Genomic DNA, 25063 nt, shown 5'->3' on the forward strand with positions numbered 1-25063 from the left:
CTTAATGACTTCCAAAAAATACCAAACAAACAAAAAAACCAACCAAAAAAAAAACAAAAAACAAAAAAGTTTTTTTTCTGAACCACAAATAGGCAAATTATACATTCAGACTGAAATATATACACACAACCTAAATAATTTGATTAAATGTCCCTTAGCAAGCTGCACCTTGACCAGATGTCTTTGGTAACCCTTAACAACCATCTAGCATAACTGTGGCTATATATTTGACCACTCTTCTTGGCAGACTCGGTAGCATGCATTTAAACTGGTTTCCTCACACTCACCGGGTTTTAAAGCATAGTCCACAAATTAGAACAGTGGTGACACACCTGAATACTGAAACTTGTGAATTACATACAGTTGTCTGAAGTGCTGATCTTGGAATCTGCAAATGTTTGTTAATGACTCCAAGAGCTTTTCCCAACTTGTGTAAACCTGCAGTTCACCTTTGATTTTGAGTTGCTTTGACTTTAGATACACCCATTGTTCTGAGTATTGGTTAATCCAATGAGTTCTGTAAAATAAGTTTTTTATATGCTGCCAAGGACAGGAAGGAGGAAACTACCAGTTGTAGTCCATCATGATCACTAATGAGAAGTTAATATACCTTGGCCTTGTCAAAATAAAAAGTACAATAAAATAAACAGTATAGAACCTTCAGCACCACCTTTTAAAAGATACAAGTGAGTGTATGTATATATTTGAGCCTGAATGTGTAATTTGACTATTTGTGGATCAGCGAAAATCCTGAACAAATTCAAACTTTTTGAAATTATTAAACATGCATGCTGGGAAATCTTTCTACCCTGGCAAAGGAACAGCTCGAAGAAATCATTAAAAGTATATGCAAACAGTGTTGGGAATACAAGGAATACAACGGAATACATGTACCAGCGTAACGTATTTAAAATACAAAATATGAGTAACTGTATTCCGTTAAAGTTACCGTTTAAAAAGGTGGTATTTAGAATACAGTTTCTTTGTTGAAATAAATGGATTACATGGTGGTCTTTTCCTGTTTTATATGTAAGGCTATGACCTCTCTACTTTTGGTAATTCCAGGCCAGTGGAAACCCAAACAAAACACAGATTAAGAGGCTCTAATGCCTGTGTCTCAATCTCACGGCCCATGTCATCCTTACTTGTGGCCTCTAAATATTTACAGGCATAGCCCTAAAGAATGTAGGCTCATGGGCAGTGTAGTCCGTGCTGCAGTGAGAATGGACTGCCATACCCATTATGTGTCTGGCGAGGGAGGAAAAAAATAGGAGAGTCGAAAAGATGGAAGCATGTAAATATAATAAGAACCACTACAACCAAAAGAGTGCCTGACCAGCTCACTTGTAAGTAAGCTATTAAGACTCGACAGTACACTGTGTTCGTGTTTTACTCCGAAACAGTAAGTTCCGTTGGAGCAGCCTTTCAACGCCTCTCTCTGTCTCTCGCTAGCAAAGTTGACCCAGACAACAAAGTAAAGCTATTTTTCAGTTACAAGCCCGACACGGAACCCGACGTATTAGCTAGAGGTCCCTTTACTATGTTTCGGAGCCGCGGACCTGTTTTATATATGCGCGGAATAGTTTTCTACACAAGATTGCTGCAAAAAGTGCAGCCTTACCTAATGTCCGCCCTACTGTTACTCGTTTTATATTAAGATTTAAAAATCTAATTGGAATTGGTATGGCGAGTAACCTTCAGTAATAGTAATCAGTGTTGGGAAGGTTACTTTTAAAATGTATTCCATTACAGAATACAGAATACATGCCCCAAAATGTATTCTGTAATGTATTCCGTTACGTTACTCAATGACAGTAACGTATTCTGAATACTTTGGATTACTTAATATATTATCATGCTTTTTACAACAACATGAATGTACTATTGCTGTGTGATTTATTACTATTACTGAAGGTCCGCGACTCCGAACTGTAGTAAAGGGACCTCTGACTAATACAGCGGGGTCCCTGTCGGCTCGTAGCCGAAAAATAGCTTTACTTTGTTGTGTGGGTCAACTTTTCTTGCGAGAGACAGAGAGGCGTTGAAAGACTGCTCCAACGGAACTTATTGTTTTCAGAGGAAAACACGAACACGGTGTACAGTCGAGTCTTAATAGCTTACTTACAACTGGGCTCGTCAGGCACTCTTCTTGGCTGCAGTGGTTATTATTATATTTACATGCTTCCAGCTCCCGTTTTTCCTCGATGACAACTCGTACCTTTCCACTCCCCTTTTTCTCCCTCCTCGCGCTCACAGACACATAACGTGTATGGCAGTCCATTCTCCCTGCAACACGGACTACACTGCCCATGATGCTACATTCTTTAGAGCTATGCTTGTAGCATTCTGCCTGTTAGCTTAGCACAACAACAACAACAACAAAAAGGTGCTCTCTCATCCAGGAAACACACAGCCGCAGAGAGAGAGAGAGCGTCGCCCTGTAACCATGGCAACTGTAACGCTGCCGCCTGGAACAACAGAACGTAGCTGTCAAACAAAACCCAAACAGTCCTGACCCGCGACAAAATGAAACAGGAAAGTATCGCAGTGTAATCCATTTATTTCAACAAAGTAACTGTATTCTGAATACCACCCTTTTAAACGGTAACTGTAATGGAATACAGTTACTCATATTTTGTATTTTAAATACGTAACGGCGGTACATGTATTCCGTTACTCCCCAACACTGATAGTAATAAATCACACAGCAATATTCATGTAGTTGTAAAAAGCATGATAATATATTAAGTACTCCTAAGTACTCAGAATATGTTACTCTCGTTGAGTAACATAACGGAATACATGCCCCAAAATACATTTTGGGGCATGTATTCTGTAATCTGTAGTGGAATACATTTTAAAAGTAACCTTCCCAACACTGCATACACCTACATGCCTGCTCACATATGCACAGGCAGAGGTTGAGCTTAGCTAAAGGTCTCACTTGATGGCAGTGTTCAGGAGCTGAATCTCCTCTTTCAGTTTCTGAGCTTCCTCGTGCAGCTGAGCTCTCTCCTGCTGCATCTTAGTGATGTACTCGGCGGTCTTCTGCAGTGTGGTGGCTTTGCTGATCTGCACACAGCAGAGAGAGGGATTACAATACATCAATCATATACAAAAATTATTCACCATTATGAATAATTATTTAAATCGACAAGCTCAAATCTGGTTGCACTGTTAATGCTAAGACTTAGCATTTGCATGTTACATATTACAATCTGCCTCCAACTTTCAGCATATCCATCTAAAATGCAGCAGCACACGTTTTCACAGTACCTTTATGCTTGGCTGAGAGCTGAGTGTTGTCACGAGGTTATGTAAAGTGTCAAATCCCAGTTTGATGTTGAAACGCCTCTTCTGCTCTGCTGAGATGTGAGTTATCCTCCTGGTGTCTGTTTGCTGTGCACAGCAGAGCTCAGAAATATATTTGTCACACTTCACACACATTCACATACTGAGATAACAATAAGACTCCTATGTTCTCACTCATCACTTAACAAGGACTTGATTATATTTATATGTATAAAAAAGAATATATCCAGGACGTCCTACCTTACTTGATTCTAGCTTTCCATATCCTGAGAACCCTGAGTGTGGAGACTCTGGGTTGGAGGCTTTGTCTAGAGGGTTTGGTGGTGATGTTTGTCCTTGATGTGTTGGAAAATTAACTAGAGAAAAAATAAATAACATACATGACATTTATGTATTATATTTGTTGGAAATCAGATGCACCTATGTGCGTCAAACCCTGCAGTAATGAGTTTTTAATCCATTAAATCAGCTAGACATGTTGTGGCTGTGGATGCTGGCATTAATTAAGGCTTCAGCAGTACAGTTTTAGTCAGGACCAGTACGCTCAAAAGAAGATTGATATTTTTATCTGCAGTAATTATCTTTGGTATAATGGCTCTCCTCTGGGGCTTTGCATTCAATGTGCCACTCAATGTTCATAACAGGAAAGGTGAAGGTGAGGAGAGCGGTAAAGGAGGAGCTTGGGTTGGGGGTGGGTTGCTAAGTGGCTTGTAGCAGCCCAGCCCCCAACTGTGCAGAGGCCAAAAACTATTAAACTGATACACTGTTACACTATATGATACTTTTTATCATGATAGGTTTTTGAATAGGCTGTGTAATAAATTTGGGTCACCAAAACTGACAAAATGTCCATCAACCATAAATAGATATAATTGTTAAATAGTGAGGGTGCACTGTAAACGGACTTGGGATGGCTGAAAATAACATTCTTTATTGAATGATGAGTTTAGATTTGAGACTCCACAGAAGTCTGATAACAAAGCAACACTTTGCAAATTAAGATTGACCATTTAGATTTAGTTTCTCTTTTTGGTCATGAGCTGCAGATTAGTAAATAATTAAAATAACATTTACTCTGCAGTGCTCAAGCAGGAAAACTGATTTTCAAAATAACTTTGGTTCTAAAAGAATAAACTCATTTATCAGCTGCTCATTAGTTTCTGCAAGTGAATCTCTTATTAGTTAGTTGTCAGCTCCTGTCACAGCACAACAAATATTTATATTTTGAAGCAGTCAGACTGTGCTCTGTGACTTTTAATGTTTACAGTAACATTCTTTAACAGCTGCTTGTGTATTCAATGTTAAAATGACACCACTTTCTTGTTCACATACCGCTTCTTCTTTGCACATCAGAGCTTTAAGGTTTCAGGAAGTGTTCCTGACTACATTCACGTTTTTAATGCAGTGCCGCCTGAGCCTGAAGATCACAGGCATCCAGTATTTATTATCAGTGCTGCCCCTTAAACACAGAGATTTCTCCATTCTCAGACTCTTTTGATGATATTATGTAATGTACCAGTAGTCAAGAGATAGTCAAGGTCTTCATGCTTCTTTTATGCTGATGAACATTACTTTAATATTGGCCCATAATTTAATTCAATTCAATTCAATTTTATTTATATAGTGCCAAATCACAACAAAAGTCGCCTCAAGGAGCTTCATAGATACAGAGAAAAACCCAACAATCATATGACCCCCTATGAGCAAGCACTTTGGCGACAGTGGGAAGGAAAAACTCCCTTTTAACAGGAAGAAACCTCCGGCAAAACCAGGCTCAGGGAGGGGCGGCCATCTGCTGCGACTGGTTGGGGTGAGAGAATGAAGACAGGATAAAAGACATGCTGTGGAAGAGAGACAGAGATTAATAACAGATATGATTCAATGCAGAGATGTCTATTAACACATAGTGAGTGAGAAAGGTGACTGGAAAGGAAAAACTCAATGCATCATGGGAATCCCCGGCAGCCTACGTCTACTGCAGAATAACTAGTTATTAGTTAACTAATCCTTAGTTAACTAATAACTAAGGATTCAGGGTCACCTGGTCCAGCCCTAACTATATGCTTTAGCAAAAAGGAAAGTTTTAAGCCTAATCTTAAAAGTAGAGATAGTGTCTGTCTCCCGAATCCAAACTGGAAGCTGGTTCCACAGAAGAGGGGCCTGAAAACTGAAGGCTCTCCCTCCCATTCTACTTTTAAATACTCTAGGAACAACAAGTAGGCCTGCAGAGCAAGAGCGAAGTACTCTAATAGGGTGATATGGTACTACAAGGTCATTGAGATAAGATGGGGCCTGATTATTTAAGACCTTGTATGTGAGGAGCAGGATTTTGAATTCAATTCTGGATTTAACAGGAAGCCAATGAAGGGAAGCCAAAACAGGAGAAATATGCTCTCTCTTTCTAGTCCCTGTCAGTACTCTTGCTGCAGCATTTTGGATTAACTGAAGGCTTTTCAGCGAGTTTTTTGGACATCCTGATAATAATGAATTGCAGTAGTCCAGCCTGGAAGTAATAAATGCATGAACTAGTTTTTCAGCGTCACTCTGAGACAGGATATTTCTAATTTTAGAGATGTTGCGCAAATGGAAGAACGCAGTCTTACATATTTGTTTAATATGTGCGTTGAAGGACATATCCTGGTCAAAAATCACACCAAGGTTCCTCACAGCATTGCTGGAGGCCAAGGTAATGCCATCCAGAGTAAGAATCTGGTTAAATACCATATTTCTAAGATTTCCAGGGCCGAGTACAATAACCTCAGTTTTATCTGAATTAAGAAGCAGAACGTTAGCGGCCATCCAGGTCTTTATGTCTTTAAGACATTCCTGCAGTTTAACTAATTGGTGTGTGTTATCTGGCTTCATAGTTAGATAGAGCTGGGTGTCATCAGTGAAAATGTATGCTATGTCTTCTAATGATGCTGCCTAAGGGAAGCATGTATAATGTAAACAGAATTGGTCCTAGCACTGAACCCTGTGGAACTCCATAATTAACCTTAGTGTGTGAAGAGGACTCTCCATTTACATGTACAAATTGGAGTCTATTAGATAGATATGATACAAACCACTGCAGTGCAGTACCTGTAATACCTACAGCATGTTCTAATCGCGCTAATAGGATATTATGGTCAACAGTATCGAATGCTGCACTAAGGTCTAGCAGGACAAGCACAGAGATGAGTTCACTGTCAGAGGCCATAAGAAGATCATTTGTAACCTTCACTAAAGCTGTTTCTGTGCTGTGATGAGCTCTGAAACCTGACTGAAACTCTTCCAATAAGCCATTCCTCTGCCGATGACCTGTTAGCTGTTTGACAACTACTCTTTCAAGGATTTTTGATATGAAAGGAAGGTTGGAGATTGGCCTATAATTAGCTAAGACTGCTGGGTCTAGAGATGGCTTTTTGAGTAAAGGTTTAACTACAGCCAGCTTGAAGGCCTGTGGTACATAGCCGATTATTAGAGATAGGTTGATCATATTTAAGATCGAAGAATTAATTAATGGCAGGACTTCTTTGAGCAGTTTTGTAGGAATGGGGTCTAAAAGACACATTGATGGTTTGGAGGAAGTAATTATTGAAGTTAACTCAGAAAGATCAATTGGAGAAAAAGAGTCTAACTTAACATCAATGTTACTAAGAGTAGCTGTAGATAACATTACATCTGTGGGATGATTATTGGTAATTTTTTCTCTAATGATAAAAAAAATTTTGTGAAGAAGTTCATGAAGTCATTACTAGTTAATGTTAAAGGGATGGTTGGCTCAAAAGAGCTCTGACTTTTTGTCAGTAACCTATTTCTCCAGGCTAAATGATGATCCTCTAAATTTGTGACACGCCATTTCCTCTCCAGCTTACGAGACATCTGCTTTAGGCTACGTGTTTGAGAATTATGCCACGGAGTCAGTTACTTCTGATTAGAGACCTTAGTTTTCACCGGAGCTACAGTATCCAGAGTCGTACGTAGTGAGGAGGTAAAATTATTAACAAGATAATCGACCTCTGTTGGAGTAGTATTCAGATAGCTGCTCTGCTCTATGTTGGTACAGGGCATTGAAGATGATAACAGTGGGTGGATTATATTCTTAAACTTAGTTACAGCGCTTTCAGAAAGACATCTACTTTGATAAAGTCTACTCTCCACTGCTGTGTAATTTAAAGAGAGTTTTTTTGTTGATTGGTGAATCGCTGCCTTTCTCTTTAAAACAAAACAAAAAAATGTAGGAATCTTAAATTTGTGCTTAGTTGATTATTTCTTTGTTGTAATAATGCTCGCTGTCAATAAATTTTATACTGCTGGAAAGCCACATTTCCAAGGAAAATGCATTTGTGGGTTGAGTGGGTTGCACCGATGTAAAACTTTACTTCTCTAAAAATGCCATGTTGTTCATTGTATTGGATGATTAAAGTCTGAAGGAACAAGTCATAGACAGCCAACATAACCACTAGGGATGGGTATTGATAAGATTTTCACGATTCCGATTCCATTTTCGATTCTGTTTAACGATTCGATTCTTTATCGATTCTCTTATTGATTCTTTTTTTTTTTAAAAAAAAAGGAGAACACTAAGGTCGATTAGCTTAGAACTTTGTTTTATATCTTCTCTTTGAACAAGGTAGACATTTAGGAGTAACATGGCCTTACAAACCCAACAGTGAGATCTTAAGAGATCCACAGGCTACGGCTCTTCAATGGGGTGTCACAGGGTCCCCAGGAAAAAAAATTGTAAATGTAAAATAATAAAATAAATATTCGTCTGTAGCAATAACAAAGTATAACATAAATTGCTCTGTGGCAATTACACAAGAATATCCAGTAATGTCCCTGCCTACAATTAAACAGATTCACTTACTGAAAATCGGGGGCATCTGCTGTGGCAAATGGGTTAAAGCCTTTTACCACAAACTTAGTCACTGCTCGGTGACATTCGTCTATCCTGGCTTGAAAGGAGATGCTACCAGTAGACTGCAGCGAGAACTGGCAGCATCTGAGCCAGACTCTGTCTGTCTCTCTCATCACGGTCACCTAAATGCACAGTAATGGCAGGTTTTGTAATAAGGCAGATCGCGCTAACATAATATGCACTGTTAGTTGATTATTTACCTGCCGCATTAACGGGAGAGGACGTGCAAACGTTACCACTGCTGCTGGGTTGAGATTCACGAGTCCGGAGCGGAATTAAAAACACGACATTCATTTAAGGTCATCGCGTGTTTTGTGAGGAAATGCTTTTGCATATTCGTAGTGTTTCCTCCCTTAAATGAAGTATCTACTTTGCAAGTATTGCAAGTTGCCCTGTTGTCATCCGTTCTCGTAAAGTATAATCAAACTTTTGAGCGTTTGAGCGTTTGAGCGCTTACGCGCCGTGTTTCCTGCCAGGTAAATGACGCTCCGCAACGTGGTGACGTCATTCGGGGTAACTGGAATCGATAAGGGAATCGTTTGCAAAAATGGCAAACAATTCCAAGGAATTGAAACAGTGGGAACCGGTTCTCAACAAGAACCGGTTTTCGATACCCATCCCTAATAACCACACAGGCTGACTTACAACAAATGCTGGCTGAAGAATGTGATGCCATCCCACAGCACTGTGTGTCCAAGCTGGTGACCAGAATGAGGAAGTGGTGCCAGGCTGTTGTGGCTGTGTATGGTTCTTCCACATGTTACTAAGGTCCCTGTTTGTTAAATGGATAAACTGTTAAATTGCTGATATGGTTTGTTTCTTCAGAATTCAATTATCCACTCTAATGAATGACACTACAGAGTCAGTAGCAGAACAAGCTGTTTGACATTTGCAGAGAAGATGGCACATTTTTCATGGGCACAACCCACATTTGATTAAAAAAAACAAAAAAACAAAACAAAACAAAAAAACAACTATCAAATCGTGCTGACCTGTTGACAGTTAAGCATCTGGTATGTTTTTCACATTCTACTGTAAATCAAATAAGGGTTTTTAAGATTTGCAAGTCATTGCTTTCTGTACCACTTTTTTATAAATGGGGTTGTATCACTCCCTGAAGCAGTGAGGTCCTACCAGTTAAGCTGCTCCTGTCAGTGCTGTAGAGCTGAACAGGTGACAGCTTCTCAGTCTTGGGAACGAGGAGGGTTGTGCCAGTGTCTGAGGTACCGTGGGTACGCCGGGTAGACACAGCAGAGCCTCTGGAGGTGCTAGTTTGAGGTCCACTGTGGCCCAGGGTGGCACTCTGGCTTTGCAGAGGCGTCAACACGGGGATCCCTACCGACCAACCGGCCCCGTGCTGCAGCTGTGATGAAGGTCCACCTACATGCGATCCTCTGCTTGTCTGCTGAGCAACACATGGTATCCAATTAGAAGACCTGTCTCACAAAAATGAAATCACTTTCCCCTGAAAGGATGTGGCACAGAGTATTTAGAGCAGAGGTTTGAACCAACACATGCGCATATATACACATACATATATATATATTAGGGGTGCAACGATATTCGTATCGATATTGAACCGTTCGATACAGTGCTTTCGGTTCGGTACGCATATGTATCGAACAATACAACATTTGTAATTTATTTTATCAACTTTCCTTCTGACGATACTGTCTGTGTTGAGCGCTCAGTGAATCTGCGTTCGACTACTCCGCCTAGGTTGCACTGTCGAGCGCAGATCCACTGAGCGCTCAACACAGACAGCATAGTCAGAAGGAAGAGCGCAGGGCAAGCTAGCAAGACAGAAGTTAAGCTCTCCTTGCAACATGGACCTCCCCCACCCTCATTCAGATCTGGCGTTTGGAATTATTTTGGTTTTCATGTGACGTATGACCCTGAAGGTAAGCGAGTCATGGACTAAAGTAAAACAGTATGTTGGATGTGCCATGCAATGCTCAATTACATGGGTGGGAACTAGTGTGTTAGCGCAGTTAGCTCGTTAACGTGTTGGCCGTCTAGCCCCATGCACGGGGCGATCGGCGGTAGCTCGTTAACGGAGATTTGCCGTGTTGTGGCGTTAAGGTCATTTCAACGAGATTAACCTGAAAGCACTAGTGGGAACACAACGAATATGACTGCACATTTACGCCGACATCATCCTAGTGCAAAGACAAAAACAACAAGCATGCTACTAACTTTAGCCGAGTCATTTAGACAGCTGTTAGCACATGATTCTCCTTATGCTGCTGAGAATATAGCCCAGAAGAAGCGGATAGTATAGCTTTTATTTTGGAAAGAGACATTTCTCTGTAATAAACTGTCTTTTCCAAAGATGAGTGATTCCTCAATCAGATACAGGGCTTGCAATATCGACGTCCCGGGGCTAGCGATTTTTTCAGTCGGGCTACCAAAATCTATCTCTTCCCTGCCCGTCGGGCTATTGTAGGAAGGAAAAATATACGTCAATGCTTTTGCATTCTTTCAGAAATGTAGCTGGGTAATTATGTCATTGGCATCGGTGAGCCACTGTCAATATGTGACATATTGAAATCGCGTTTGAATTTGCGCTTGTTTTTTTGCTTTCACTTTGCAATGCGCGAACTGTGTATAGAGAGCAACAGCACTGATCTGTGAGTGATGATAATTTGTGCACCAATTCCTCTGACATCGTCTTATTAATCGTTAGCTTACTATGCAAACATGACAAGTGAAATCTCCCGCAGCAAGCTTAAACATGTGAGAGGTTGATCGCGCAGAGAATCGCTGAGCTTATGTGAGTGCGTGTGTAAAAGCAGCAGGATATATATTTTAGTTCTGCTGAGCCAAATAAGACAGGTCAGGGTGAAGAAGTGACAGCCAAAGAAAAGCTTACCACAAAACGGAGAAGTTATGACAAATCAGACTATAAGGCAAAAAGAAAGTGCAGCTTTATGGTTTCATGGACAAAATAATTTCTGTGGCTACGATATGATGAGCTAAATAACCAGGGCTGCACATAAGTGGTCCGCAGGTGCGCATTCGCTGTCAAAATAAAAAACACGCACAAGGCAGGGCTCGCAAAATCGCTAGCCCGACGTCCCGGGGCTAGCGATTTTTCCAGTCGGGCTACCAAAATCTATCTCTGCCCTGCCTGTCGGGCTATTGTAGGAAGGAAAAATATATGTCAATGCTTTTGCATTCTTTCGGAAATGTAGCTGGGTAATTATGTCATTGGCATCGATGAGCCACTGTCAATATCTGACATATTGAAATTGCGTTTGAATTTGCGCTTGTTTTTTGCTTTCACTTTGCAATGCGCGAACTGTGTATAGAGAGCGACAGCACTGATTGGTGAGTGATGATAATTTGCGCACCAATTCCTCTGACATCGTCTTATCAATCGTTAGCTTACTATGCAAACATGACAAGTGAAATCTCCCGCAGCAAGCTTAAACATGTGAGAGGTTGATCGCGCAGAGAATCGCTGAGCGTTATGTGTGTGTGTGTGTATGTGTAAAAGCAGCAGGATATATATTTCAGTTCTGCTGAGCCAAATAAGACAGGTCAGGGTGAAGAAGTGACAGCCAAAGAAAAGCTTACCACAAAACGGAAAAGTTATGACAAATCAGACTATAAGGCAAAAAGAAAGTGCAGCTTTATGGTTTCATGGACAAAAGAATTTCTGTGGTTGCAATATGATGAGCTATATAACCGGGGCTGCACATAAGTGGTCCGCCGGTGCGCATTCGCTGTCAAAAAAAAAACAAAACAAAACAAAAAAAACCGCGCACAAGATATGAAGTTGCAACGCGTGTTTGCGTACATAAGATTTTCTGGAGGAGGACAGACATTTGTTTAGAACTCTTAAAGATGTTGAAGAAGCAAGCTCCTTTAAGCAATTACTTTGGTGTTCCTCCACCTCCAAACAATTGTCAGAAGGAGTCCGAACCACAAAAGAAGCACGTATTCTCGGAAAAGTGGTTGCAGGAGGTGAGCTGGCTTCAAACAAATGATGAACGCACAGAGATGTGGTGCGGAATGTGCCGTGAAAATCCCACTCTAGCGGACAAAAACAGTGCTTTTTATATGGACGCAAACGCGCGTTGCAACTTCTTATCTGGTGCGCGTCTTTTATTTTGACAGCGACTGCGCACATGCGGACCACTTATGTGCACCCGTGTAAATAACATAATGTTCTGCCGGGTGTGTTGTTGGTTTTCTCTCGATTTCTGAGTCGACAAGCGCCTTTGTTACTGGGACCAGTCATTTTAAGAAAGGCCCCCATTAGAACCCATGAGAAATGCAAGAAATGCATTATTGCTCAGTCTGCAATATCTTTCCCAGAACAAACACCAATTGCAAATAACATACTAAAAATAAACCTGAAAAATCTGTTTAGAACAGCTACTATGTTGCAAAGAGTGAACTACCACTGGCAAAATTTAGCAGTCTTTGCAAACTTCAAAAAGCAAATGGCCTAGATCTTGGTTCCACTTGTCTCTTACCCGTGACTTCAGTGGAAATTTCAAATTCAGGCTCTGACACAGACTGATTCATGTCCTACACAGTTCTTACAAGTTCATAGAAATTTCTGTTCAATTAGAACCAAGTATTTGAGTTGATGATTGTAATTTTTATACAATGTTGTAATTTGTTTTTCAACAATTTTTTGATTAATGTTTTGTTTCCTTTACAATATTATACTTTAATGTATAATATTGTAAAGGAAACAAAACAGGAAACAAAACATCAATCAAAAAATTGCTCTCTTTTTTATTCGGGCTACTTAAATTTATTTTGGGCTACCAAAAACTGAAGAGTCCCTGCCCGAAGGGCTACCAGGGATTTTGAAATTTTGAGAGCCCTGCAAGGGTTAGGGTTAAATTTAAAAACTGTACTTTTGAGTTAAAATATATATTTATAATTTTAATAAATGACAAATTAAAAAGGCATGAACATTTTTTTTGTATCGAAAAAATATCGAACCGTGACACCAAAGTATCGAACCGAACCGAACCGTGAATTTTGTGTATCGTTGCACCCCTAATATATATATATATATATATATATATATATATATATATATATATATATATGATTAGGAACTTATAATGGACATAAATCTGCTTGCTGAATGAAAAGAGACCGCTTGCTATGTCCTCTTTTGTTTAGGTTAGATGAGTAAACTTTTAGATGTAACCTATTTATCAGGTAAGCTTTTGAAAATTTCTGCAGTCTTCTACAAAAACATTAACACTAAGGTGCGGCTTACTAAGGACACCTGTGTCTATTGCCAGCACACAGCACTCCTTCAGTTGCTCATACTTACATACATATATCAGTAATACAATACTGAGTGGCCTTGATGATATGAATATCCATTCTCCAGTAGCACTTGGTAAAAGTCACTAAAGTTCATTAGTTATTTCTTGTTGACATGCTGTGCTAAGCCAGTTTTCCACACTCACTGAGGAGCTAGAGGATGATGACCTCTGAGCTTTGGCTGTCACTGGAGCAGTATCAAATCCCAGGGTTGGCTTTCCTGATAACACAAATCCAAAATTAAACATAAGCCCACTGCATTTTTTATTTTTGTTTTACTTAAAAAACTGTTAGTTGAGGAAGAACATGTCAGAATTCACTCACGTTCATGAGCCCCAGTGGAGAGCAGTTTAGCCAGACAGCTAGTGGGTGGGGGAGTGGATGGAAGTACAGGGGGGGCAGCTGTCCTCGCCCCTCCTGTCTTTTGCTTATGCTTCCCTTTGGCCCCCGTAAATGTCACCTGTTCTGGCACTGAGAAGCAGTGAGCTGCTGTGACAGAGGGCAGCGCTGCATGGACCGGGTCAGATACAACAGCCAGGTAAGAGAGAGAGTGGCAGGGAGTCTGGGAGTACGTTTCCCCTGTGTGAGGGTATCCGTGAGCCTGCTGCGCAGCACCCTGAGCCCCCATGGTGGAGGCTGTGTGAGTGATGACAGTGGAGGTTCCACTGCTTGTCGTATAGTAACCAAACTTGTGGCATGGCAGTGGGTACAAAAAGGGAATACTTGCAGAGGCCGTTTGTTCAGTGCTGCTGCTAAATGCTATAGAAACTGGTGCATCATGGTATGACTGATGTCCATAAGGCATGGCTTCTGTTATGATGTTGGATGTGTGGTATTCTCCACAATCCTGGCCAGAGCTGGTCTGGTTTGGCCGGGTATTAGATATAGAGGGGTGGGACAGATTGTCAGATAGTAGATTGGGCTGGGAAAAAAATAAATCTGTTTTACTGATTAAACAAGAATAACATTAGATGCTGGAATAATTGAATAATTCTGCACAAGCAGACAATAAACACAAACAGAAGAAGCTGATAACAGCAGCAGTACCTGAGCCAGCTGCGTGTCGATGAGAAGCTGGGGAGCTGTTGCCACAGGGGAGGGAACTGGAGCAAACGCTGCACCAGAAGAACTCCCAAAATAGCTACAGTCCGCAAAACCAGTGTGCTCGGTGGGCTGGCCACGGTTGTTCATAAAGATATCTGAGAAAGAGTACAGTATATATAGTATGTTATTCAGAATATCAACTGGAAAAGGCTCTGATACAGCAGGAAGATAAAACATTTAAAAGAATAATCTAATTAAATAAAGTACATGTGACATATATAGACATTCAACAAAAAATAACCAATATATCAATCAACTGTTTATAAGTAACTCAAATTTTATGCTGAAAAGGAAGTAGGAAGTAGAAACTTAAATGATCCTACCCCTCCTTCCTGTCTAATGAATGATAGAAATATTCTTCTTACTTTTAAAGGCCTGCCAGCGGCATACACACACACACACACACACCTTAGATATTTTACTTCATGGTAAAATAATACATGGAAAGTAGGATAGTGCTCTCTGGTGGACAACTGAAGAAACAGAGGTTATACCAAATAAGGATTTTGTATTTTGTGTACTGCAGTTTCTGTTACATTGTATATACAGTGACCAGTGTAGCATTCCGATAAAAACCAGTTTTTGCAGATTTTCTAGACATGGTATAACACTAGTACTTACACCGTACAGCCATGAGTATTCACACAACCATTCAAATCACTGAATTCAGGTGTTCCAGTCACTTTCATGGCCACAGGTGTATATAAGAAAAGAAAAAAAAAAAAAAATCACACACCTAGTCATGCAGAGTGCTTCTACAAACATTTGTGAATGAATGGGTCGCTCTCAGGAGCTCAGTGAATTCTAGTGACAGGATGCTGCCTGTGCAGTGAGTTTTAAAGTTTCCTCACTGCTAAATATTCCAAAATCAACTGTTAGTGGTCTTATAACAAAGTGGAAGCAATTGGGAACGACAGCAACTCAGCTACAAAGTGGTAGGCGACGTAAACTCACAGAGCGGTGTCAGTGGATGCCGAGGCACATAGTTAACAGAGGTCACTAACTTTCCGCAGAGTCAGGAGAACCCTACTTGTCTAACTGCATTGTGTAAAATATGATGGAGAGGGGATTATAGTGTGGCATTGCTCTTCAGGAGTAGGGCTCGGCCTTTTAGTTCCAGTGATAGGAACTTAACTGGCCTACACAGAGTGCTGATCTCACAGAACACCTTTGAAATTAATAAGAGCGGAGTCTGAAAGCTGGGTCTTCTCATCAGTCATCGGTTTCTGACCTCATAAATGAAGTTTTGGAAGAATGGTCAAAAATTCCCATAAACACTCCTAAACCTTGTGGAAAGCCTTCCCAGTAGAGCTGAAGCTGTTATATCTTCAAAGGGTGTGCCAACTTCATATTAAATCCTGTGGATTAAAAATGGGATGTCACTCAAGTTCATTTGCGTGTGAAGGCAGACAACTGAATACTTTCTGCAGTATAGTGTCTCTTCCGTCTTTATTTTAAGATAAAAGAGACAAAGAACAGAAATGGAAAATTAAACCCTCACACAATGTGAAGCTCTCTGATTGAGATGATCAGTCAGGGTATTTACATTTTATTTGCCAGGTCACATAGTTTTAAATCTATGCTGGCAGGTTGCCAGTTTTTTCACATGTTATTTAAGGTTTGAGCAGTCAATATTAACTGTCTTCACTCAAACTGGCAGTAACCCTAAGTTTTCCTGAACTGAGCGTCTTTCATCAAGACACATTGTTCAGAATGCCTCATGATCTCACAGTAGGTAATGCATACCAAAAGCTCTTTTTTTATCTCAGTAAAAAGAAAACTCAGTATTTTCATGTAAGAGAAATACAGAGAAATCATGAATTAATTAAGAGCGCTGACAGATACTAGCTACCTGGTCACTGTGACAAAAAAAGCAAAGACACCACACAGCTGATACTTCAGGAGCCTGTCAGGGCAGTAAGAACAAACACACACGCACACACACAAACACAGCAGTGGGCAACAGGTTGTCTGTTGGTTACAAAGACTTACTTGTAGCCATGGGGCTGCAGGATTGCATCACTGAAAGTAATACAAAGGCCAGAAAAATCACAGCCATTGTTGCCCTGAGCAAGAAACTAAACTCTAACCTGGTTCCTTCCTCTTGCTTGAAGCTTTGCTCCTCTTTCGCTGCAGGCTGACTCGATTCAGTATAAAGACTAAAGCAGACCCCAGGCATACTGCCATATTGGCTTCTTGTCCAGTACGTGTCAGCTTGGTAAGTTAGGTTCTCTACATTTAGTGATGCTTTATAAAGACATTTACTTTACCTTGCGTCAATTAACTTTCAGCCATTTGTAAAAGCTATGCTATCACTTTTAAAGCCGGCAAGCTTGCTAACAGTTGCATATTTATACCTCTAAATGATACAAAGCAGGAGTGAAACTTGTGTGAAGCCATGTGTTGGTCCATCTAATCAATATTAGTGCAACTTTCATTCATTTCATCTCAATTTATGTTATATTAGCTCCCTATGCCATGAATGTATAAAATCCAATCAAAATTAAATGAAATCACAGACCTGAAAGCTACAGCTCAATAGGAATTGTGGTAACAACATAATTTTACTTTATAAAAAAATAGAAAATCATCATAATCATCTTCCAGCCCATCAATATTTATTTCCCTAGTTTCTAGGTGGCGCCAAAAGTAGCAATAGTGGTTAAATACATCCTCTTCCACTTCCCCATTTTCCCCAGTTCAACCCTGCCTCTGACAATCCTTTAACTCATGAATGCCAAAGAACATACTGCTGACATAGCACAAATCAGAGGAGTGTCCCTCAAGGTTTTTTCACTCATCGACATCTGGAACAGAAACTTCATTTATGTACTACAAAAATATGATTAAGATAATCATCAGCCAAATATGGCTGATAAGAATCTTATCTTAAAAACTCAAGTACTCTTCACACTATATCATGCACCGTCAGCGAGCATCTAACTGTAATCAACCTGTGATTGGATGCATTAATCAGTTCTTCACATGTTCACATTTACAGATAAACAGATGGACATATGAAAGGGTAGAAAGTACCTGGTATATCCATGAAATCATCCAGGTTGGGCTGCAGTGGAGTCAAGCCTGGTTGAATCATGTCAGCATTGCTGGTGTATGCTGAAGTGGAAGAGAACATAATAATAGATGCATGCGTGAGAAAGAAATGCTCTAGTGCTATTGTGTTTTTTGGGTTTTTGTTTTTTTTTGACAAGTCATCTTTCATCATAGGGAATTTCCTTATTTGTAATGTGGGTTTCATTGGCTGAATTGCTAACCCATGTGACCAGCAGACAGAGTCACCAAACTGAGGTAGGAACTTAGAAAGTGAAATACTTCTACATTATATTAAAGCATAGTTTGGATTTGTTTGCCCTCTTGCTGAGAGTTAGAAGATGGATCTTTCATCAAAGGCTGTTTTTAACATAGATTAGCAAAAAGTGGACACTGGTAAATGGCCTGCATTTGTATAGCACTTTACTCAGTCCCTAAGGACCCCGAAGCGCTTTACACTACATTCAGTCATTCACACACTGGCAATGGCAAGCTACGTTGTAGCCAGAGCTGCCCTGGGGCGCACTGACAGAGGGGAGGCTGCCGGACACTGGCGCCACTGGGCCCTCTGACCACCACCAGTAGGCAAACATGGGGTTAGTATCTTGCCCAAGGATATTTGGCATGCAGCCAAGAGGCAGCCTGGGATCAAACCACCAACCTTCTGATTAGTGGCTGACCTGCTCTGCTACCTGAGCTACAGTCACCCCCAGACACTGGCAGAAACAGCCAGCTGGCTGTGTTTAAAGGCAACCTGTCCACCTGCCAGCTGAAGAAATCACATATCTTATTTGTTTAGGTTGCACAAGAAACAAAGTGTTGATGGGGACTTCCTGCTTTGCCTTGTTGTTCCCTTGTCACCGTGAGATGGCTTGGAAAACAGCACAGACTCCAAAATGTATTGTGCCTGATAGTCCCCAGCTCTGACTGAGCTTTAGGCGTGCTGATCCACATTGCCTTTTTACCCATGTTTTCATCTTTTTAAGCTAGGACAACCATCTGCTGGGTAAGGGCATACTTTGAACAGACAGATAATGAGAGCATTGGGAAGTGCGAATGGATGACAGGCTACTGTTAAAAAAAACAAAAAAAAACAACCCCCCCCCCCCCCCACACACACACACACACACACAAAAACAAACAAACAAAAAAACAGGTGATGTAGCACTGCAGTAAACAGGCCCCATCCCTACTTTTATATGTTGCTGGTATCAAATTTTAAAGAGAAAATATATATATATGTGTATTTCTCAATTTCTCTGCATTTTATATGATGCCCATGTATTATTTTCCATCAAATTTAACTTTTAATTATTTGAAAATTAATGCATTCTGCTGTTATTTACCTTTTTTTTTGGAAAAGGGCATTCATTTCTGAAAACGGGACCACATTTAAAATGAGAGAAATAAAAGTCCAACCATATCTCTATGATTATGTTCCTTTTTTGCTGAAAATCTGTCCCTAAAGCTCCTGTTTATGACAGACTTGAGTTAGAAATATTATTTTGGGCAATTTATTTGATTCAAAAAGTAAAATGAACCAGGATATAATTTTCAACCCAGTAACAACTAATTGGAATCAATTATTTAATCCATGCACTATGCAGCCTACGATCAGCCTTGCTTTTAAATGCTTCCAATCAAATTCTGCAGGATTTGAGACACAAGTCCCTGCTGAAAGTCATTCCACAAACTTGTCTACTACTCACTGTTGTGTCGCTCGCTGGTCCAGGGACATGGCTTCTGTGTCATGGTGAATAGGGTGTCAGAGATGTCCGACAGAAGGCAGTCCAGGTCAAACATGTGGACCTCCGCGGGGACAGCCTCAGGTTCCTGGTATGTCTGATAGGGCCATTTGTCCTGCCTGGCTTGACAGATCTGACCCTGCCAAACATCAACAAGGAATCAGAACACTTACAGGATCTGACATGCCAAGTTAATCCCAGATCTATCCATTAGGGGCTCAACATAAATAGAGCTGGAAAGTCCTAATTCATCAATGACTTCTAGTTCTCCCAATCTGTGCCTGCAATTAGTGCTCTATGAAAACTTTGTGCCACGTTTGTTCCGCTGATAAATGACAAAATGCCTCTCAAAACTAATATTAAAACAGCAAGAAAAAAAAAATCTATCTCCAGTTACACACAAAACAAAACTGCACACCTACAGCATTCACAACTTCAACATGAAACATGTGCTAAGCTGTCATCTCTTCCCCCCCAATCCCTTTCTGCCCCTTCTCCTTTGGAAACCCAGTGAACAACTCACAGAAATGAAGCGCCAAAGCCAGCCTGTTTGAGATGCTTTGTTTCACCCCGATCTTCTACTCCGCCTTTACCTTCCACTTCTAAGCCCAGGGCCACATTTATAGGGAAGCCCACCAGATTGAGCCGGAAACTATTTCTGATTACGTCTGAACACACGACATCCCCTCTTAGAATACAAGCACGCACGAGCAGAAATGAGGTAAGATTGTTGTGCGCACATGTATGTGTGTATGTGTGCGCGTGTGCATGTGGGGTGCATCATGAAAAAGCTGTTTTGACACATTGTTCAGAAACACTGGGCCCTCACAGGTTTTCATTATGTTGGCTTTGTTCATTTCTTTATTTTGATGTCTCACCATTTCAATAAGAGCGGCAGCCTTTTGTCCCTGACCTAATTCTGGGAGTCGCACACACACACGTGCATGCAAACTGTAAAAGGCCCCTGCTAAACACAAACTGATGCTGCTTGGAGAAAATATACACATGCATATGAGCGGCTGAAAGACTGCAGCATCGACAGGGTGCGTTTACATCGTTTGGCGAGAAGTTTCATTTCAAAAGAGATTCTCCTAGATCTAAATCTAACTAAACTTTGGTATCCAGAAGGACGCAATTTTTTTTTTATCAAAGCCATTAGTGAACCTTACCCTACCCTACAGATTACCCCACTTTTAAAACATTTGCATCTCCCACCTATCAAGTTTGAATTTCATTCAACGACGTTGGTCCTTCCTTCCTGGTGGAGAGGGGGCCCACCTAAATTATTGAACTGTTTCATCCCTGCACTACAAGTTGACTTCTCTGGTCCTCAGAGAGGGGTCTTCTTACGGTTCCGTGTGCCAGTCCAAGAAATGAGGTTGATCGTGCCTTCCACACCTTAGCTCCAAAACTGCAGAACAGCTCAATTCTCTTTGTGCCCGTTTAAAAAGGCAGCTTAACCCTGTAACACCAAGTGCTTCGTATTTAATGGGTGAGGTTTTGAGACTGCTACATTGTCAGTGTGATTGTTTTTCATTGTTGTTCATTAAATAATGTATTCAAAAACATTTGATTTTTCTGTAAATTATTTGATGGCTCAGAGTGTACAGTGCTTGTAGTGTGTGTTCATTTTGTTTACTTATGTGTGTGTCTCCCTTTTGCAGAGTGAGATTTTTTTTTTCCTTACTCGTTTACACAGCATTATCACCTAATAGGATATTATTTCACTCTCAGACTGAATATAAGGGCTAAGTCTAGTGATCTTAATTTTCAGCCTTTTTCGTGTTATTATTAGAGCAGCTTTCCAGCTGCCTTCTTCACTCTAAACCACACACTACATCCTTCAGGTCCCTGCAACCTACTGAAATAGGGAAGGTGTGACCAGGTTTTGAAGAACAGCTCAGGGTCAGCTTCCCCTGAACCCACTGCTCCACCTCTCCCATGCAGCTGAGCCACAAACCACACCCTGCTACAGTCTGTAAATGAACTGTGTAAAAATCTCTTGAAATACATTGTCACTGTAGATAATAATCTGAACGTTATTTTACAATTCTACTTTATTAGAAAGTGGTTGATGCTAAAAATGTAAAGCCAATTAAATTTTAGACTAGGGCTGTCACAGGTTAAAAGTGCACAACTGTAACTGTGTAACTGCATATATGACATACAACATTCACACTTTTGACTAGTGTTTTTCTAAGCACTAAATGTAATCTGTTAAGAGAATGGTGTGATAAGAATATGAGTGCACAGAGCATAAAAACACAGTGAAGTGATCTTTGACCTGTCAGCTACTTGCTGATATTGGCCTTGCCGCGTAATCCATCAAAAGACGGGTCAGACACAGCATTATTATTGAAGTTTTCCTAATGTTGAACTCAAGTAAAGCTTGGACTTCCAGTGCCACAGCACATCTACAGAAAAATGAAAAATTAGAGCCCATGAAAGATGAAATATGAGGAATACTATCATGAATGAGGCACCTCCCTCTCTCTGCCCCCCCGCTGTTTCTCCTCTCTGCCACTAAATATTTTGTCTCTGCCACCTTAGCGTCTCTGTCGAAAGCAGATGCCCCTCTGCTGCCCGGTTTTTGCCAAGTGCTGCTGGAAGTAGGTCATATTTGATTAGGTTACATTCATTTTTTTCACCGTTGTTCTTGAATAAAGATTAAGAGTTATGGGTATTGTTGCAGCAGGCAGTTAGCTGGGTCAGTTGCCTTCATATGTCAGGTTGTGACGCACAGCCCAAGTTGTTTTGCCCATTTCTATTTTCTTTTTTAAATCTCTTTTTTTCTCCCCTTCCTCCCTTGTTCAGCCAGGGAGGCTAAATTCAAATGCTAAAAATAGTCGCTTGGTGGTCTTTAGTGATCGTATGTCACTACAAGGACATTCAAAAGTAAACAATGCCAGCAGGTCACCCAAAAATTACAATATATGTTGGGTCAGTTGGCCAGCTTCAGCCTCCACTCTTCAAAATCAATACTTTTCAACTTTAATTTCCTTGCAATATTGCAATAATGTAGCAATAATGAAGTAATGTGTGACTTCTGACTTACCTCTTGAAGCATTAATAGGATGTCATCCTTCTTTTTCTGAAGCTGCAGCAGAAAAAGACAGAGCGAGTGTGGAAATGAACCATGTTTTTGTTTCTATGCACATCACCTTATGTTAACTAATTACAGTTTTGATCAGGTAAAAGTGTTGGAAAGTGGGGCCATTGGGGTTCATCCTTTGTGGACTATGAAAACGTGACAAACTGTCCAACCAATAGGTACTGGTACTGACTTAGAGACAGTTTAAAGATGTACTGTGAATAAGGTGAGCGCTCACCCTCTTCTTATAGTAAATCCTCCACTTATGGTACTCCTTGATCACTACCTCAATCCTTCTCTTCCAGTAGCTGCCCTCTAATATGATCGCCTGTTGACAGGATGCCAGTGAAACACTAAGTATGTTTTTTTTTTCAAGGATGAGCTTAAATATGCAACACCTACATCATTCATTCACTCACTTCGGGCTTTCGATGCGCATCTGCCTCCAAGCCATCCAGCGGGGTCACAAAGCCACATACTGGGTTTTTCCTCTTCTCCACATCTGAGCCAAGCAGAAAGAGGAAAAAAGGACAAGAAAAATCAGCTGCAGCATAGACATTCATTCTGGTGAAATGTGGATTCTCTCGACCCATGTTAGGTCACCCGGTTCTTCTAGTCTCACAATTTAAAAAAAAAAAAAAAAAGCACCAGCACTCACACTGAATGAACCATGCTCTCCAGATTGCATTGTTCAGACGGATCTTATCCCTCCACAGCAACCGCAGACCCTTAAAAGATTTCCATTTAGGAGAGACTATCTTACCACTGTGGAGAAAAGAAAGATGGAATATGTATTTGTTTCGGGGAAAATGTGAAAGCCCTTTCATTTATAGTCTTTGAGGCAAAAAGGCATAAACATGCATAAATGACGTTTATGCCTCTTTTAGAAAAAAACAATGGGAACACTGCCTCAAACCTGTCCTGATTTTGACTAATAGTAGCCAATCAACTTATTCCCCGGTATACAACCCGGCTTTATGTGCTTTCACCCCCCTCCCTCACTTTTTCTCTGCCTGCTGAGAATAGAGCTCCTAATGTGAGGTGCTCAAGGAGTTGCTAGGAAGCCTGGGGAAATCATTCTCAACATGCTTTTAATGGACTGACATGGCTGCGTATTATTCAGCCCGAACAGCAGAGACAGCCTATTGCGAAAAAACAAAGAGCAATCAGCAGAGGAACCACTTTACATCAGTCTGGTTAATGATAAATAGCGGAAAGCGGAGCAGCAATCTGTGCGGAATAAGAGGCCATGTCATAGGCTTGGAAAATATATATAAATATATAATAAAAGTACTTGTTTTAAATCTATATTTTTTGTGTTTGATAATAGTTGCACAATGAATCCTGAAACAGTGCCACAATTTGTGAAACTAGATCTATAAACAAATGCAATTTTCCACCCAGTGACAGCAGATTTTAAAAAAAAGAAAGAAAGAAAAAGTCTTCTTTGGGCCAAGGGTTGATGAAAGCTCTTATAAACACGGTTTCAAAGAAAGTGGTCCTCATTTTTTAAGTAAATGAAAAATCAATGTGTAGTCTGATGTTACTGAAACGTAAGCATGTTTAGAGAGTATAGGGAGGTTTCTTTGGTATTTGGTTTGGTTTAAGTGCGGCGGCTTCCTCTGCTATAGTTGTTCATATGCAGGAGCTATTTGTGACATCTTGTAACAAATGGCTGCTCTCAAACAGAAAAACAAATTTCTAGGGCATCTTGTCAGGAGTTTCTTTCCTTTGCATCACTCACACTGTCCTTTGTCCAGTCCTGCCAACTAGAATCAAAGTCCACTTTTTTTTGGTGAAAATTTCCAAACTGGTTATGCAACAGACTGACAACACATATACACAAACAACCACAACCTTAACTATCAGCTTTGAAGGGAATTCTATTAAGACAAATATAAATATATATATTAAAAAATATATTTTAAAATATGGTTTAGTTTAGTTCGTTTAGTGAGCTTCGGTTAATTTATAATACTCTTATTTTAAAACAGAGACTGATCCTGTGCATATCGCTGCTTTAAATGTCAGCTCAGAATGAGACACTTTCACATTCTTTGGAGATATTTTCTTCCACATGGTTTAGCTGAACTGAACAAGCAGAAAGCTGAAAATAAAAATGCCGATTAAAACCCAGACTTCATTCTTTCCCCCTACTGCACGCAGCAGGGACCCACCTGTAGGCCAGTGACATGCACTCGAACAGGCGGGTCAGAGTGGGGTCGATGCTTAGGCTCCCGGAGCTGAGTGGACCGTAGCGGTACGTTTGACACCCCGTTCTGTTCACCGTGTCAAAGTCGTACCTCAGAGACCCTCCACTCTTCCTCCTCCGCGCCGCAGAGTCGCTGTGGGGCGAGGATACCATGAAGTGTCCGCTGTGGATCACCTGAGTGCGGGGGAAAGCTTCGGGCGACGGCCCGGTGCCGGCCACCCGAGCGGGTTCCCCCTCCGGGTCAGAGTCCGATTCTAAGAAGTCCTGAAGCTGGCTCTCTCCGGCCGAGCAAACACTCCCTTTGCCCGCCATTGCGCACTTTCATTCAGCGGTGAGCGTCGGAC

At 40.7% G+C, this 25063-nt stretch overlaps 1 protein-coding gene and 1 long non-coding RNA gene across 3 annotated transcripts in view; one reads left to right on the top strand and one right to left on the bottom strand.

Annotated features, from left to right (window-relative positions):
- Positions 1-25057, bottom strand: part of LOC120745523 (carbohydrate-responsive element-binding protein) — a 26392-nt gene extending 1335 nt beyond the window's left edge. The window contains exons 1-14 of one of the 2 annotated variants that reach the window (XM_040050480.1): positions 24685-25057; positions 23166-23272; positions 22927-23009; positions 22746-22835; positions 22472-22513; positions 19381-19555; positions 17657-17737; positions 14564-14715; positions 13841-14438; positions 13663-13736; positions 9350-9617; positions 3553-3668; positions 3277-3399; positions 2945-3072 (exon numbers count right to left, since the gene is read on the bottom strand). In XM_040050480.1, coding sequence (XP_039906414.1) covers positions 2945-3072; positions 3277-3399; positions 3553-3668; positions 9350-9617; positions 13663-13736; positions 13841-14438; positions 14564-14715; positions 17657-17737; positions 19381-19555; positions 22472-22513; positions 22746-22835; positions 22927-23009; positions 23166-23272; positions 24685-25031 — 2384 coding nt within the window. In that variant the 5' untranslated portion in view covers positions 25032-25057. Of the gene's footprint in view, positions 1-2944; positions 3073-3276; positions 3400-3552; positions 3669-9349; positions 9621-13662; positions 13737-13840; positions 14439-14563; positions 14716-17656; positions 17738-19380; positions 19556-22471; positions 22514-22745; positions 22836-22926; positions 23010-23165; positions 23273-24684 lie in introns of both variants that reach the window. The other variant, XM_040050479.1, reaches the window with a different exon arrangement.
- The window catches only part of LOC120745528, a 20765-nt gene continuing 247 nt past the window's right edge, over positions 4546-25063 (top strand). Inside the window, exons 1-2 of the long non-coding RNA XR_005698649.1 lie at positions 4546-4559; positions 24044-24049. This is a non-coding gene — a long non-coding RNA (uncharacterized LOC120745528). The remainder of the gene's footprint in view (positions 4560-24043; positions 24050-25063) is intronic.

Source organism: Simochromis diagramma, unplaced genomic scaffold (assembly GCF_900408965.1).
Source record: "Simochromis diagramma unplaced genomic scaffold, fSimDia1.1 OVJJ01000131.1, whole genome shotgun sequence".
Lineage (NCBI taxonomy): Eukaryota > Metazoa > Chordata > Actinopteri > Cichliformes > Cichlidae > Simochromis > Simochromis diagramma.